The sequence below is a fragment of the Pezoporus wallicus genome, unplaced genomic scaffold (assembly GCF_028554395.1).
Source record: "Pezoporus wallicus isolate ANWC-B61680 ecotype Strahan unplaced genomic scaffold, APGP_CSIRO_Pwel_v1 contig_5552, whole genome shotgun sequence".
Taxonomy (NCBI): Eukaryota; Metazoa; Chordata; class Aves; order Psittaciformes; family Psittacidae; genus Pezoporus; species Pezoporus wallicus.
This window is the reverse complement of record NW_026640754.1, coordinates 62,864-80,455: the sequence shown is the minus strand read 5'-3', so window position 1 is coordinate 80,455 and position 17,592 is coordinate 62,864. Positions and strand designations below refer to the sequence as shown.

At 41.0% G+C, this 17,592-nt stretch overlaps 2 protein-coding genes across 2 annotated transcripts in view; one reads left to right on the top strand and one right to left on the bottom strand.

The window, feature by feature from the left end:
• The window catches only part of TRMT9B (tRNA methyltransferase 9B (putative)), a 109,154-nt gene extending 108,563 nt beyond the window's left edge, over positions 1–591 (bottom strand). The window contains exon 1 of the mRNA XM_057420263.1: positions 504–591. The gene's annotated coding sequence lies outside the window, so the exon portion shown is untranslated. The remainder of the gene's footprint in view (positions 1–503) is intronic.
• A 234-nt stretch (positions 592–825) lies between these two features.
• LONRF1 (LON peptidase N-terminal domain and ring finger 1) lies at positions 826–17,592 on the top strand. Its single transcript, XM_057420385.1, has 12 exons — positions 826–1,559; positions 7,855–7,973; positions 9,273–9,395; positions 9,972–10,118; positions 10,557–10,794; positions 10,878–10,968; positions 11,820–11,934; positions 12,500–12,621; positions 13,797–13,955; positions 14,065–14,227; positions 14,616–14,768; positions 16,317–17,592. The coding sequence occupies exons 1-12, from the start codon at positions 935–937 to the stop codon at positions 16,473–16,475; spliced, it is 2,214 nt and encodes a 737-aa protein (XP_057276368.1). The 5' UTR covers positions 826–934; the 3' UTR covers positions 16,476–17,592.

Genomic DNA, 17,592 nt, shown 5'->3' with positions numbered 1-17,592 from the left:
ACGGGGACGCTACACAAAGTGCTGGAAACGGTCGAGACGAGGGGTAAATACACAAATCATACGGACAACGAGCTTCTGCCTCGTAACTTTCACCTTATCGCGTCCTCCATTAAAACTCTTTAACAGAGAAAGACAAGGAGCCAGCCCAGGCGGCTGGAGTGCGAGCACCAGCCGCTGCGAAACAGACAGCAGGCGTCCACGCACGGGCTGCCCCGCAGCACCCGCCAGCGACTCCCCCGGTGCCGCACAGCTGCAGCCCGCCCGCCCGCCCCCCCCCGGTGACCCGCTGGAGACCCGCAACCCCGCCCCGGCGGCTCCACCCCTCCGCGCCGGGCAGCTTCCCCCGCTTCCTGCCCGCCACCCAGCCCCAGCAGCGCCGCTGACTCCCGACCCTGGCAGCCGCCCTCACCAGAGCGGCACTGCTCCCGGGAGCCCACCGGGACCCCGTCCCTCTCACCGCGCGCGGCACAGCACCCCCTGCACACGGACCCTCCCCTCCTCACCCCACGTGACTCGGTCCCCGGCCGCCCGGCGCCAACCCCGCCCCAGTGCGGGGCGCGCGCGTGGAGCGGTGTTTTGTAACCTCCCTCCATGTTGCGGCCCCGCCTCCCTCCCGGCGCCGCCACCCGCAGCCAATGGCGGGCCCGCGCGGCGGTCAGCTGACGCGGCGTTTTATGTAAGCCGGCGCGGCTGAGAGGTTTGAAAGGGGGGCTGCGCGCCGCCGCCGTGCTCGCGGGGTGGGGGGGACCGTGGCCTCGGGACGCGCGCGCGCGGGGGCGCGCACGTGACACCCCCCCCCCCCCCCCTCCCCCCCTCACGGGGGTGCCGTGCTTCCTCCTCCTCGTCTTCCCCCGCCCTGTGCCGTCAGTGCCTCAGCGCGGAGCCGAGCCCGGCGGCTGGAGCAGCAGCGCCACACCCCCTCGCCGGGCAGCCGATGGCGTTCTCTCCCGTGGCCGTGGGCTCGGACATGTCGCCGGAGCCGGGCGGTAGCGGGACCCCAGGAGAGGAGGCGGGTGGAGCGCGGGAGTTGCCGCCGCGGCTGGGCGAGAGGCTGGTGCCCGGGAGCTGCCTGAAGGAAGTGGTGGGCGCGTCGCTGGCTCCGCTGTGCCTCGGGCCCCTCGCCGGACCCCAGCGCCTCGGGACCCTCGTGGAGTGCTTGGTACTGAACTACCGCCTGCGGCAGGGACTGGGCTGGGGAAGGGGCCACAGGGCCGCAGCGGAGAGCGGGATCGCGGCCGACGGGCCGCTGCGCTGCTGCGGCTGCGGCAGGTTCCTGAGCGAGCCGGTCACCGTCCCGTGCGGGCACACCTACTGCCGCCGCTGTCTCCGGAGGGAGCTGCGGGCCCGCTGCCGCCGCTGCCGGGACTGGCTGCTGCCGGCGGGGGGCACCAGCACGGGCGCGGCCCCGCTGCGGACCAGTGTCGTCCTCAACCGGCTCGCGGAGAAGTGGTTCCCGGGCGAGTGCGAGAGAGCGAGGACCGGACGCCGGCTAGAGGAGCTGCTGTCCCAGGGCCGCTTCCGAGAGGCTCTGGGCGCCGCCAGTCAGGCCCTACGAGCAGGTAAGGCTTGTGCGGAGCAGGCTCTCCCTCTGCCTGCCCCGCTGGCTCCCGTCCCGCTCCCCGCCTCAGCTCCGGCAGGACCGTGGTGAGCTGATGGCGAGGCACGGCTGGCTCGGGGGGCCTCCAAGTGTGGTGGGGTTAGGCAGGTGTGTGTTTGCTTCCCGCCTTTCAGCCCCTCTCTCCTGTTGAGGCTGTCCGCGATCGAAACAGACTATAAAGAACATCCGAAGTTTTCTCGAGTTTGAGAGGATTTAACGGACCTCCCTCCATAGTCTGGCGGAGTGGAGGAGGGACCGATGGCAGGACGCGAGGCTGTTCGGAGCTCAGCTGAGCGTCAAGCCTGGTAGTGGGGTATGCTTCCAGAGGTGTTGGAGGAAGGTGCAACACGGATTCTTCATGTTCTTTTTCTAGTTTCCCCTCCCACATGCTTTCGTGAGACTTGTTTTCAGGAGAGTTTGTGGGCTTTGTTTTGTCTTGTGTTTAGTAATCGCTGCGCACAGACAAGAGAAAATCTCTTGCTGTATTTAACCTTGTTTCCTGAGAGAGACCTATTTTCAGTCTTAAGTGTCACCAAGACAATTCCCAGCAGGCCGGGCCCAGTTGCATAAGCAGACAGGCATGGAGGGGGACAGGTTGTGTAATGTCAGTGACATCATGGGTGGGTGTGGTTGGAGTTTTATAATATAGCCTTGAGAGACGGTACAAAGGCGAGAGGTAGAGCCGCGCTTTCGGGCCGTCCTGTGTCAGTCGCAAGCCTGGTACCTTGAGCGCTTGAGATACAGTCTGGTTTTCAGAGTTCAGGCTTTGTAGAGGGAGTAAAATTTGCATGGTTGGTACACCTAGGTGGATCCAGTGGCACATTCCTTTGTTGTTTGTATTTGACTATGGAATTTAACACCTGGTAACCTGTAAGGCTCCGTTTGCGTTTGTGTCCTTTTGCTTCTGAAACTTGGAATTTGCTTCAGAAACTTGGGAATTAATATTTTCACAGATCAAGCGTGTTACGTTTGTACAGTTTTCTGCAGCGGGGAGAGAAACAAAAGCTTGCATAAGTCTAATCCTTCTGATCTGTTCTGGCGAGATACGTTATAACTAGTTCCATAATAAACTGGTTTTAGTGTAGGTGGGATTAAATCTTAGATACTTTTTATAAGCCTTTTGGCAACCTATTTTAAAGCGGTTCAGTTATGGCCTTCAATGCTACGTTATTTGCCAAGGCATTTACACAGTGTAGGATATGACCAGAGAAAGTGGCTGCTCTGTTTTAAATCTGGGAAGTGAAAGAAGCAGTTGTGTGTCCTGAAGTACAGTATTGACTCATATAGGTCACAAAGAAATGGAGTCAAAACTTCAGTGGCCTTTAGGATACAAACTGATGAATCCATTCTTGATCACAAATGTTTACAGGGGTCCTGTTTCACATTTCAAGATTGCTTTGAAAGAATAAAAGATAAAATTAATTCTACAGTCTTTTATTAATCTTCTGTGGAATTAGCAATACCATTTGGATGGCTACAAAGAAAGGATTTTGATTTTTTTTAAAGCTAGTTCTGAAATTTTTAAAATTAAATTTTAAATTAAACTTTAAAATTACTTGAAAATTTGAGAATAGTGACCAGATATGATGCTTATCCAAAATTTTATTACTCGGATTCAGTATATGTGCTAGAATTAAGTGGTAGAAGCTCAGTTTAAGATCCTTTGCACAACTGTTTTGTGTCTCCAGTCCTGAGAACTATCAATTTTCAAAGTATTCTCGTAAAGATACTAAAGAACTTAGTGAATCAGAATGCAGACATACATTAAATGTGAATTTAGAGCTGTGAGCTTACAATTACGAACAACTCGCAATCAAGTGATTTCAGACCAGGGGAGCACTAATTAATACCTGGTGGTATGCTTTATATCTTCCTCCAAAACCTGAATCTTGAAAACATTTAAAGGTGGAAGAGCTGTAGCATAAGAAATGTATTCATGTTTAAAATAATTTATGTTCTGTTTCAGTGTTTCCGCAGTGTTCATCTCTGTTTCTTTATAATGCTGATAGTTAACAATGTAAATCTGGTGTCCTAAATAAGACATTGGCATGAAGCCTCTACTGAAATGGCATCTTTTTATAACTTGCTTACATTTCTTGAAACATCCGAAAGGGAAGTATTTGCTATGGTGCAAAAGTGACTTTTGAAAAGTGTGAGGATTGTTAACATTCATATGGTTAATATACTGCTTCCAGAGGCTGACATAAAATAGTTCAGTTAAATGAAGTCTGTTTGATTAAAATACAAGTGCAGCTTGTCTTTAATCAAGTATCCTGAAACACACAGCTAATATACTTGAATTTGGTATGAATCACAGACTTGTTCTCGCTGGAGTGGGTTTCTGGAGGTCTGTTGACCAATCGATCTCCTTGTTGAAGCAGAATAAACGTTGAATGCAGAGCAGTTTGCCTAAGCTTTTGTGCTGCTGAATTACGAAAACCTATAAGGATGAAGATTCCACAGCCTCTCTGAGCAACCTGCTCAAAGATTAATTATCCTCATAGTGAAAAGCTTTCTCCTGATTTCAAGTCTGAACTTCTCTTCATCACGCTGTCTCTTCTTGTTCTCCTGTGCACTAAAGTAGAGTCTTCTAGGTGGCCTCTTCTCGGATTGTGGAAGGCTGTTGGGTTCTCCCAAGGCGTTTGGGAATAGTTTTCCACTAAACAAGCCCAGTTCTCACAGCCTCTTCTCAGGAGTTTTGTGTTCCAACCCCTGATTGTTGGGGTGACCCTATAGTACTGTATTAGTGAATACTGTGTCCTAAAGTTTCTCTGCATTATGATGCGCATTTATTTTGAAGAATTTGATATTTTATAATGAACCATTTAAAAAGCATGCAGGATCAGAGCAGAGATGGTCCATTTATTGGTATGCTTGTGTTGACAGTAGCCTGAAGCAGATGCTATTGGAGTAATATAAAAAAAAGAATGCATATTGAGTGGGGTTTTCTGTGTACACCATTGTATACTTCCCTATTACCTTGTACACGCAATTCTGCACTTACAGTACTTGATGTCTTTCTTATTAAAATCATTTGGGTTTGTATATGCTATAAGTGAGTTATTTCTTTATTTACAATATATTGGGTTACCAAATGTAAAATCTGAGCACAAATTGTGTTCCTGCTCTGCTTAGTCTCTTGTCTAAGGATTTGAAATAGCTTTGCATCTTCCCTTTAGGTGGCAAATATTTAAATATATGCTGAAACATTGTAAAATTATGTTTGTACAATTGCACAGCCTAGAAATTAAATTATGGTTACCAAATTTGACATACAAATTTAGATAGAATCATAGAGTTGTTTAGGTTGGAAAATACCTTTAAGATCATGGAGTCAAACTGTTAACCTAGCACTGCCAAGCCCACCACTAAACCATGTTCCAGAGTGCCACATCTATGTCTCCTAAATACCTCCAGGGATGGTGACTCAGCCACTTCCTTGGGCAGCCTGTTCCAATGGTTGACAACCCTTTCTGGGAAGTTTTTCCTAATATCCAACCTAAACCTCCCCTAGTGCAACTTGAGGCCATTTCCACATGTCCTGTGCTTGGGAGAAGAGACCAACCCCCACCCCACTACAACCTGAATTCGGGTAGTTGTAGAGAGAGCAATAAGGTCTCCCCTGAGCCTCCTTTTCTTCAGGATAAGCAACCCCAGTTCCCTCAGCTGTTCCTCATCAGACTTGTGCTCTAGACCCTTCACCAGCTTTGTTACCCTTTTCTGACCTGCTCCAGCATCTCAATGTCTCTCTTGCAGTGAAGGGCCCAGCACTGAACACAGGATTTGAGATGTGTCCTCACCAGTGCCCAGTACAGGGGGATGATCACTGCCCTGGCCCTGCTGGCTACACTGTTGATGTTACAGGCCAGGATGCTGCTGGCCTTCTTGGCCACCTGGGCACAAGCTGGCTCATGTTCGGCAGCTGTCGACCAACACCCCTGGGTCTTTTTCTGCTGAGCAGCCTTCCAGCCACTCTTCCCCAAGACTGCAGCATTGCATGGAGTTGTTTTAAGCCACGTGCAGGACCCTGCACTTTGCCTTGTTGAACCTGATACAGCTGGCCTTGGACCATATATCCAGCCTGTCTGGATCTGTCTGTAGAGCCTTCCTATCAAGCAGATCAACCGTCCTGTGCAGCTTGGTGTTGTCTGCAAACTTACTGAGGGTACACTTTTTCCCCTCATCCAGCTCATTCATGAGGATATTAAACAGAGCTGGCCCCCATAATGAGCCCTGGGCAGCACCACTTGTGACTGGCCACCTTTGGTCTTGCAAATATTTAGATCTGATTTGTTATATGTATTGATCATTGATTGGCAGTGTTTTGTGTGTTTTCAGCAGCAGAGGTGGGGTCCCAGTTAAACTCCTTGGTTTAGCTGTCTGTTTTGTTCCAGTTAAATTGGAATTATGTTTTTATGTTTTAAAAAGAAGTAGACAAAATGTCCACCTGCTGTAAAGCTGAACTCACATTTTTATCTTCAAGCTACCCCTCACCTTCCCCCTAGAAAAAGAGGCTTGGAGTTCCTCAGGTTATGCTACACACTTGAAAGTCTGAAAAAGAGGGGCTCCCTCTGATAATGTGCAAATAGGTAGCCTATCAGAGAACAAAGACCCGCACTTACTGCTACTTCTGAAGGAAAGAATTTGGTGTGATACTAGCTCTGCTGGACACCAGAGTCAAATACAACAGCAAAAATGGTATGAAGCATTTGATCTGAGCTCTCACCTTACCAGAGCACCAGGCTACAGTACTCAGAAAACACAAAGCCACAGGAAAGCAGGCTTCAGTATTGTTCTGCTTGCAGAATTAGTATTTAAGTAAGACAGACAGTTTCCCAGACTTCTGCTAATACAAACATTTTATTATGTCTAACATAAAGTATAACAAACTGAACAAACTGGGTTTGGGAATATTTGTATTTGAAGGGAAACTGTCAACTCAAAAGGCAGACAACCCAAACTGGGAAGAAGCTTTAGTTTCAGCTGTGAAATCTGTGAGTTTTGATTTTCTTAGGTCTTTCTTTTTCATTAAGGTCTTTTTGTAATGTAGCATTGTGGATCTAAAAGCAGTATATTGGAATACATGAGAACATTGATCAGCCTGGCTTTTAAATCTAAGACAAGCTGATGTTGAGACTTACAAAAATTTAAACTAGGCATTTAGAATAGACTAAGATAGAATACCAAGTTGAAATGATCCCCTCCCAAGAAAACCTTATTGAAACAAACTTAAAGAACTATTTAATCATAGAATAGTTAGGGTTGGAAAGGACCTCAAGATTATCTAGTTCCAACCCCCCTGCCACAGGCAGGGACACCTCACACTAAAGCATGCCACGCAAGGCTTCATCCAACTTGGCCTTGAAATTTTAATTTTAGGATTGTTTATAGTAGACCAATGTTTGACTTAGTGAAAAAAACACAGGTGTATTTTAACAAAACTAAATCAAGAACAAATCAGTGTGCTGGTATTTTTTCCAAGCAACAACTACTATTAGTTATGTTATGAGAAACATAGTTTTAGTGGCACGGAGATGGTGTGTTTCCCATTTAGAAGCTGCTTTACTAAAAGTGCAAAATGTTGTATGATGGACATGAGAATTTTACTGAACACATACTAATGTTTTCCCATTGCTGAAGTTCACTAGTACACTTACAACAGGGCTGCCAGCTGATGTTAAAGGCTTTCTGATGTTGGCTGTCTCATACCACATAGTGATAAAGCCTACTTCAGGTACTTAGCAGAGGGATACTGTTGCACAGGCGGCATCTGTATCTTCAACCATAGTTGAAAGAGTTTGGGCATTATAAACGCAAATGACAGTCTAAAGGAAAACTTGAACTTTTGAAAGCAAACTTTGTAATATTTTGACTTTTTAATATAAATGCAGTGATTTCCCAGATTTCTGTGGCTTCGAACAGGTGTAAAGCTAAAGTCTACACAGTCTTCAAATTTTGTTGTCACAATAGTATTGAGCAGTACTTTATTCTGTCAGCCTCAGATGGATCTTTTAAAATATTTTTCTCGTTGATACAAGATGCATTAGAGGGTGTAAAATTCAATCTTTAGCTTGAAAGACATGACTCCAGAATTACTGCCACCTTTATTACTGAAACACTGGGGGTGGGAATGTGCTCCGTTAATTTCAAAGGTATTGTACAAAAAAGTGTGATTGTGACATATCACTATGAAAGCATATCTGATTTAAAAATTACAAGTTTCTGAATTAAGAGTGTTGCTTAATTTTTCTCTTCAGACTCCAGTGACTTGATGCTAAGAATTTACAGAGCTGAGTCATATGTTGGCCTCCAAGAACATAAAACAGCCATAGAAGATCTGAATTTTGTTATTTCTAAAATGCCAAATTGGCCAGAGGTAAGTTGATATGAACTCTTCATTTATCAGTATCTGGTTTTATCTGTAAAATTAATTAATTTTAAATTATATTTGTATTGAGTTAAGAAGCTAGGTCAGCTACCTTAAATGCTATCTTGTAAGACATGCAAAATGCTAACAGATATCTTAAGATCGTTCCATAAATGAGACTGGCTGCTGATGAGTATGACAGCTTAGACTCGATGACTGTACTTGGAGTTGTGATAGTTTATGGTGTTGTAACCTGTAACTGCTAGGGTTTGGGGTTTGTTTGTTAATTTTTATTAAATAAGTACACTTTGCTGGTGCAGCTTGGAAAGTTTTTGTTCAAAAAGCCCAAAGAAACTCAGTGGGAACAGCTTTGTGAATAGTGCAGGCAGCTGGGGAGTCAGTGGCCTTCAGAATTGTGAGGTACTGCATATTGCAGTGCTGCCTGCTGTACAGCAGGAGCAGCAAGATCTTGCCACACAAGGGGAGAGAAATGCTGCTGTCTTGGTTTCTCGTGTGTTCTCCATCCTACTTTGTGCCTCCCAGTGTTGGTAGTACTGTCTGCTTTTTTCTTTATGTTTGGAAAGAAACCTCACTTTGCTTAACTGAGCTTGGTTTGATGGATTCCTGTAACAATTCTTAGAGGATAAGGAAAGTTGGAAAACAGTCTGTAAGAGGAATTTTTTTTTTCTTTCAGAGGAAATTGTATACAGATTTTTTTTTTTCCTAGCTGTGTTCAAAAATAAAATCTAATTGGCAGAAACAATTCCAAAAATGCGATGTTCTGTGCTAAGAATATAGATTAAGATAGTATGTAAGGGATGCATGGTTGTGTGGAGTGTGGATTGTTTTGTTTGTAGTCACCCTTCTTCAAGCTGGAACCATAAAGCTTTTAATGAAACAGAGGTCAAAAAGGGGATGCTGTAAGACGCTGTAAAAGGTCATGTAATGCTTTGCATTTTATGTCCCTCTTCTTCTCCCCCTCCAAAGGCTCACAGAAGGGGAAAGGTAAGGCCTTTTGTGATTCAGCTGAAACTAGTCAGGATTTGAACCCTTGATGTAAGTCAAAACAAGTTAACTGGAAGAAGACAGAACACCAGCCTATCCCATGACTATGTTCAAGCTCTGTAGGGGATGTATGTTAGGCAAGGTATAGGGATCATCCACACTGTGCACAGCTGTAGTTTGTTGGAAAGCTCCATTACTATTGTCATGGAGGGTTCTGATTCTACCTGTGTTGTAATGGCTGTAAGATGAATATTGCAGTTCTGCATACTCTTTAGAAATGTCTTCATGGTATGTGTTTTTCAGGTCTACTTCAGGAAAGCAAAAGTGCTGCAAGACTTTGGCTTTGTAGGTGATGCCTTACAACTGTTTCTACAGTGCTTAGCCCTTGATGAGGACTTTCTTCCAGCCAAGCTAGAAGTGGAAAGGGTAATTTTATTTATGACACTGGATTGCAGTCTCTAACTTGATTCTTTCATAAAGCTCCCATTATAGTAGACTTTGAGCATCTAAAAATCTTTAATACATAAAAGGAAGTGGCAGATTAAGTTCCTTTCAAGATATATCATACTACATTGAAGAGATAGTCCTAATGTACACATTTAACATGTCCATCTTAACAGTACATATGCTTTTGAAATTACTAAATTAAAATCTGGAAAAACTGAAAAGTGGGCAAGTTTAATATTTTAACTCTTTCATGCCCAGAGCACAAAAGTTTTTCTTCGATAATCAAAATTTATGTTGAAAGAGCTGCCTGATACTGAACTGATAATGTCTAACTGTGTTTGAAGAGTTCATTCACTTGTATTCGAAAAGACTTCTAGATAAATTTTATTTTAGTCATATAGATAGATATGTAGGCTTCTGCTCATTCTCAGCTTAAATAAAGCTTTATAAATAAAGATACCCTCATGTAAATTACTTCTTATGTATGCAATTTTGCAGTAAAGCTATATCTAGATCCTTTTCATTATTATGAACATTTAGCTGTTTGTTTTCTAGACATTGTGTGATGTCCTGTCACCAGAGAAGTTAAGAGAGAGTCTGAAGGAACCTGCTTGGAATTTACCACATATTCGAAATAAACCTCTTATACTTGGTTCTGAGGTGACTGAGTCTTCCAGCAACTTAGAGCTTTGTCCTGAACAGGTAACCAGAACTATAGGATAACTTTTAAGCTGATACACAAACATCAGATGTTCTGATATTCTTATTTGTCATCCTAAATGCTGACTTTCTGTGACTGTCTAAATTGGAAGAAAGAATTGTGGTTTGGGCATAATGTGTTTTCATTTGGAGTATTAGACTGCTTATTCCAGTGAACTGCTTACTAGAAAGTACTGAGATTTGATATTAGACACTTGAAAATCAAAAGAAATACAAGGTTTGTTCTCTTTGAAGCAGATGATGGTTTTTAAATTGTTAATGCTAAGCAAATTTGAGTACTGCATTGACTTACCAATGTTTTCTAATTAACTAATGAACTAAGTGAGGATATCAGTTTGGCTTCTGTATCTTTCCATGTTCACATCTTATGTAGATTTGTGTTACTCTCTAAGTACAATTCAGTTCGTCTTTCCATTATAGAGTTTAGGAGGATCAGATGTGCTGGAGCCTGTCAGTGGAAGCTTAAATCGTGCACAGTCTGCCCATGCTCTTAACTCAACAAAAAACCTTGCCAAGGAAGATGGCTTAAAGAGAGTGTCTTCTGAACCCCTTCTCTCTGGTCAAGAAAAAGGTGCTTTGTTAAAAAGAAAGCTCTCCCTGTCTGAACAGGATACAGTTGTATGCGAAGATGGAAGGAACAAGCTCAAAAAGCAAGGAGGTAAACAGTCACTTACTTTGAAATTTAAATTTACTGTGATGTACCTTTCTTTGAAGGAATATTTTTATATTGCTTTTCCTTAGAAAGTACAAAAAGGGACTTGAAACTGGCTTTTGGAACAATTCCAGAGGATTTGATTGATGTATCAGATTTTGAGTGCTCTCTATGTATGAGGTAAGATCTTCTTGATTCAGTATTTCTGTGATAGATGCTTGGCCACATACCTATTACACATATAAACTGAGGTACTTACAAGTTGTGATGAGTTCTATCACCTATCAATAATTTTCAGTCTCTGTATCCCTGAAGTTAAATGTATATTTAAATGTGTCACTTGCTATAGTTCTATATAATACAGCATGATTTTAATCAAGTTGCCTTTTAAATTAAACTTGGTATTGTTAATTGTTAACCTTAAAAGGGTAGGGGGTTTTGCGGTTAAATGGGTTAAGGTTTTTTTTTCAGTCAGTAAAACTATTTAACTTATTTTGGGAAAACTAATGCTTTAAAGGACTGCACGTGAACCTCATATTTGTCTAGGAGATTCAGATACTCCAGAATGTTAGTCTACTTAAATGTAGCTGATGTATTTGAAACCTCTTATTGAGTTGTCTTGGTTTTCAGATAAATACCTTAAAACTTCTGGTGTATACTAAACTGTCCATAGTTATGTTACCACTATATAATACTGCTAATAAATCAACTTAGCTCCTCAAAGAATCACTTAATTTTACACATTCTGAATCTCTATGTAGTGAGACCAAAATCTTTGTACAGTGGGATGTTTGGAGTGTTGAAACATGTCCAGATTCATTAGAAGAAAAAAATAAAAATGAGTGGTGCAGTGCCAAATGTAAATAAACTGCAGTATAGGGGGAAAAGTAGAATAAGGAGACACGGGGCTAATTTTCCTCTGCTTTGTTCTGATCCGTAATTAGTTGTAAAAATTGAAGAGGTTGATCAATGACTTTTTAATCAAAATACACACTTGCCATGGTATTTAACTTATAATACCTTTATTTCAGGCTGTTGTTTGAGCCAGTGACAACCCCTTGTGGACATACTTTTTGCAAAGGTTGCTTGCAGCGGTGTTTAGATCATTCTCCTCAGTGTCCACTCTGTAAGGAGAGTTTGAAAGAGGTACTGTTTCTGAGTAGAGCTCACAAATACAAATACTGTATCATTTTAAAGGCTGTTTCATGTAAACCAAACAACTTGAGTTCACTTGGGTTATGGATAGCTAATAGAAAGGAAAAACTTGAGACAGAGTTTGTCAATACAAGTTGATTAGGTTTGCCCCAGGGTCTTAGATGTGTTGTGTTTCTCTTACCATCCACTTTATTGGTGCAATTAAATCCTGTTTGTAAACTTTAATAACTATTCAGCAAAACCTCTCTGTGATTTCCATACACTTTCTTTATTATATGTCTGTATAATCTAGGAAATCAGTTCTGTCTCCTGAAAAGCACAGAAATACAAACTGGGTTAGACACTTGAGTTGTCAGATGCTAAAATGAAGAATCTCATTTTCAAATATTAGAGTACCATTAGGCGTTAAAAAACTTCAGAGCTGTAAGCTTTAGTGGGTTTAAATCTAATTCATGGCATGTTTTATATATCATGGTTTTAAATAAATGCTTAATTTTCTCAAGCCTTTTGGTATATATGAAAAGAAATATTAATATATTTTTTAAATTACTTACAGTACCTTGCAAGCAGAAAATACAGCATCACAGAGCTGCTGGAGGAATTAATAATGAAATACTTATCTGATGAATTATATGAGAGAAAACGGATTCATGCTGAAGAAACCGCTGAACACTCAAAGTAAGCTTTGCTGTCTTTTATCTAGAAAACCTGAACAATTAGTATGGAAATCCTTTTTAGAAGTGTTTTATTATTTTTGTGGTTATTAATAATGGCATATTATGGATGCAAGAAGTACAAAGACATGCTAATTTTGTGTCTTAAATATGTGTTTCAGAAAATTAACAGTTTCTTAACTCCTGTGGAAGTAAAAAGGAAAGTCACACTGATGGTAGCAATGTGAGGTTCTCCACAAAATAGCTTGCCTTTCTGTTTCTTTTCCTTTGTGAACCGTTGTGGAGCTTCAGTTTTAGCTTTGCTGCTGTTAATGGAATTGTCCTCTTGAGTTGGCCACAGTCTCAGATACCTGAATTTCTTTCAAAGCAGTTCATGATAGACATTAGTTGTATAAAGATAGATGAGCTGAAAAGAAATTGTTGGGATTTTTTTTGTAATCTTGATGTTTATCTGTATCAGAGTTCTTCAGATATACAAAGCATCATGTACTGTAGACATGAATATTGGAAAACTATTTAAAACTACAGGTCAGATGCAATTTATGTAACAGAAAGCATGGATTTAGAATTACATTTTGTAGTCTGAAAGGTATTAAAGCCTTGGTGATGTTTTAATGACAGCTTGTTTGTATCAACTGTCAACTGTACACACTTGATAAAATAGCATGAAAAATATATTGTGGTTTTCAATCAGGCCTGCTTTGGCATACTGCAAACTAAAAATTATACCCTGGGTTGCATCTTGTGGAGTCCATTGTTGAAAATAATCTAAATGGTGACCTAGCTACTCTTGTAGTAACTGCTACAGCTTTCTAGTTCCAGGAAGACTGAGAGCATAAAGGCTTGTGTGGCTTAAACTAAGACAAAAAGAAAAAAAGTGACTAACACCACTTCCTCCAAAACAAAGCCCTTCATTTATTGACTAGATACTCGCTAGCTTAACAACTATGAGGCTGGGTTACTATCCAGTATGTACTCTAATCAGTACATAGCTGTTCAGTCACTTTAGTGTGTTTTTTTTATTGCTTATGAAAGGTATTACAGTATGCTTATCATGAAATTTGAAGAGTGCTTTATGACTTCAAATGTTGCAAACATTCTGAAAAAAATGTATTGTTTGGGCATAGTTCTCTTCTTGGGTTTTTAAGACACTCTTTTTTTTTTGATGTTCTCTTGAAGCTTGACCAAGAATGTTCCAATGTTCGTTTGCACTATGGCATATCCTACTGTGCCTTGCCCTCTGCATGTGTTTGAGCCAAGATACCGACTAATGATTCGTAGAAGTATGGAAACTGGAACTAAACAGTTTGGGATGTGTATAAGTGATTCTCAAAATGGGTAGGTTTATATCCTAATTCTTCTCATCTTGTACTTTTTCTTTTTTTTTTCAATTATAAAAAGTGTCCAGAAGCGTGTAAGTGCATTACTGACAAGGTCTCTTTTCTAGTTTTGCGGATCATGGATGCATGCTGCAAATTAGGAATGTTCATTTTCTACCTGATGGACGGTCTGTTGTTGATACAGTTGGTGGAAAAAGATTCAGAGTTTTACGGAGAGGGATGAAAGATGGTTATTACACAGCAGACATCGAATATTTGGAAGATATTAAGGTACCCAGAATGCTGTCTAAATACTACTATTAATAACTCTAGATTTTTGCTTGATTTTTTTCTTAGGAGCTCTGTTTCATATTTTTTGGTCTCTAGACCACTGGAAGTTTCAGTGGCAACACGTGGAAGAAATGGAAGTTAGCTTAATTTTCTATTATTATAAAGGAACAAAGAAAATTGGTGGGGTTTATTTGAGCCATAGTTTGAAGCTATAACTTTTAAAAATATCATGGGACTTCTTTACTATTCAGTCATTAGCAGTCAAGGTTTAGGAGAATGCAAGAAATGCATCTAAATATAGTTGAAATAGAATGTTTCTTGATTTTAGCTCAAACACCTTAATTGTTTCTTTATCTCTAATGATATCTTCATAACATTCCTCCTATAGGTTGCTGATGAAGAAGAACTAAAGAAACTGAGAGAGCTTCACAATTTTGTTTACAATCAGGCCTGCAGTTGGTTCCAAAACTTAAGAAACAAATTTCGCACTCAAATTCTTCAGCACTTCGGGCCAATGCCTGACAGGGAGGAAAATATACAGGTGAGGCATCATTTAATATCAATTATTAGGTGCTTATTTCTAAAAATAAAAACCCTGTTAACAGCTGCTAAATATTAAAAGAAAACCCCCACTTTATTCCCAACTTCTAAGGCAATAAGGCTTGCATCTTGTTTCTCTTCTGATGAGCAACAAAAGGCAATTCTGTCACTGTTCAACAGTTCTTTCAGGAAAGGATGGTATGCTGCTGTGGAGATCTATCTAGTAAACTTGGAACACTTTAAGTTCCAGTAGCATTTTAGGCTGTTGGGTTATGCAAAGGTGATAGAATTCAAATGGAAAAAAAACCTTTAGTTTCTTCCCTGTGACATACGCAGGCAGCAGTATTTGGCAAAGAGGTAATCACAAATAACACCTTCCTCCTTCCTGAGCTAGCGCCATGCATCTGCTAGTACTCCTGCAGCTGCTAGGATTTGACAAATGTTCCTTAAGAAACTAGCTGCAGCATTATTATTTTAATGGTTACTGTAAACAATTAATGAAAGTTGGTGAGATCCTGAGAGAGTGGAGGCTGGAGAAAAGCAACATTTAAAAATATGTAAAATTTGGTTTTCAAAGTGGAATTGTGTATGAAGTGGGATGTTAGCCTGTCCCTCACCCATCTGGTACATACTTCTATGAGACTATATTAACCGATCTGGGAGGAGTGTAGATGCCGTGGAAGCCAGTGCATGAATTCATAAGTGATTTTTAAACAATTTAATTTAAAAAAAAAAGAGATTTAAAATAGCATACCAGGAAAGAGGAGTAAGTGTGCAAAACCAGTGTTAACTGGCAGGGCAGTTAACCCAGTACTGTGGGTATGTACTTGAGGTTTATAATAGAACACAAATGTGTCAACTGTGATCCAGATGCAAGAGCGGAAATGTCATCCTGGAGTGTTCCACTACCAGCAGTATTTTTGCAAGTCATTTGAGGTAATTAATCTTCTCTGCAGTGACAGGACCTCTGCTGAGTAGTAGTATGTCCAATTCTGGGCATCACATCTAAGTCTTGGTCTAGAGAATTGAATAAAGCACAAGAAAGAGTTCCACAGTATGTTTTATTAATTTAGAAGAAACTGATTGAGTAATCCTGCTCTGTCTGGGAACTAATAAGAAGGGAGTGGAATTGGGAGGTGATAGAGGAGTCCTCCAAATGTAACAAAGACAACTGTAATGAAAACATTAGGCTTCAAGAATACTCAAGCCTCAAGAACAACATGACAGGTAGTGGATTTAGTTCTTGTCAGGGAGATCTGTTATTAGGTGACTGTCCTATAGTTAGTCATCTTTTCCCAAGGAAGCTATGAGCTTCCTTTGTTGTCTTAAAAATAACTGCTTTATCAAACTCAGTTTAGGCATAACTTAATTTAAATTCTCAGATGGGGAGGGATCAGAGAAGATGTCTTCAAAACCCTTCTGTTTTCATAGATCTGAAATTCTCCAGTTAATATCAAACCTTAAACTAGACTTTGTCCTTTGGTGACTTTGTGTTGGTTAACTTAACACTACATCGGTTATGAGTGACCAACTTATCTTTTATTTTTAGGCAATGCCCAATGGTCCTGCTTGGTGTTGGTGGCTTCTGGCTGTTCTCCCAGTAGATCCCAGATATCAGCTGTCAGTGCTATCCATGATGTCTTTAAAAGACCGCCTGATCAAAATCCAACATATACTCACGTATTTTTCTAGAGACCAGTCCAAATGACTAACTGCACGGGTCTTCCTCAAAAGTTACTCCGTTCTGGTTGTAATAGCAGCTGGAATTTTTGCTGCCTTTGCACATCTAGCACTGGTTTAAGAAGTGTAATGGAACTGCTTTTTCTCTCTTCTCCCCACCTTCCCAGCTTCCTAAACCATGTGGTTCTTTGAATGCACCCTTTCTTCATCTAAGAGAGAAGACCACTGATGGTTGCACAGTCAATCCAGCTAGATACGTTTCTCACGTTATCTACATTAAAATTTGCACTATGTAGAAAAGAACCTTTTTGAAACTTGATAATTTTAGCCACTGACTTTTTCAAGCTGTGGAAAGTGCAGGACTTATGGCTGACAGTCCAAGTTTACAACATTGAGGAGGTATTAAAGGTTTCGCAAATGTTTGCCTCATACAACTGTTCTTTTGCTGTTTGCACAGATATTTGAAATATAGTATTGAATGTCACTGTTGGGTATTACTACTTTTGTTGAATTATCTTGACCATGAATATGGTACAGATTTTTAAGTTATCTTGTAAATGTATGCATCACAAAGCAGGTGACATTATGAACTGTTTGCTGAACTGAGAGCCAATTTTAAGGAACAAATGCAAAAAAAAAAAAAAAAAAGGTACTTCTGTCTAAAAATTCTTAAACTGTGAATATGGTTTACATACCTAGGCCTGTACATGTTAAAGAGGAAACTGAAAACTAAATGCTAGTACCAGTTACATTTCTACTGGGCTTTTCAGGCTGGCTGTTCTTCCAGAGTACGCACTTAGTTTGTAGAGCTTAGAAGAAGAAATCTTAAGAGTGTTTGTGGGTGTGTGTATTGGGGATTGTGCATCCAGGATTTAAAAGCTTAAAGTTTTATTTGAACTTGTTAAGTTGGTGCAAATGTGAGTTCTATGCCTTACTCATATCAATAGTAGAGCACACTGCAGTGGCAAGGTTAGCATCATGCTGCCAATAGGTACTTTTGTAATTAAAGGTTTGCATATTTGTGAATATGTCTGATACTGGCTTTCTTGTATGTAAATCATTTGTAAAATATTTCTTAAATCTTGCTTTTGCTAATATATTTAATTTTCAATAAAAGCTAAAAGTTTGTAATATTTTTTACTTTA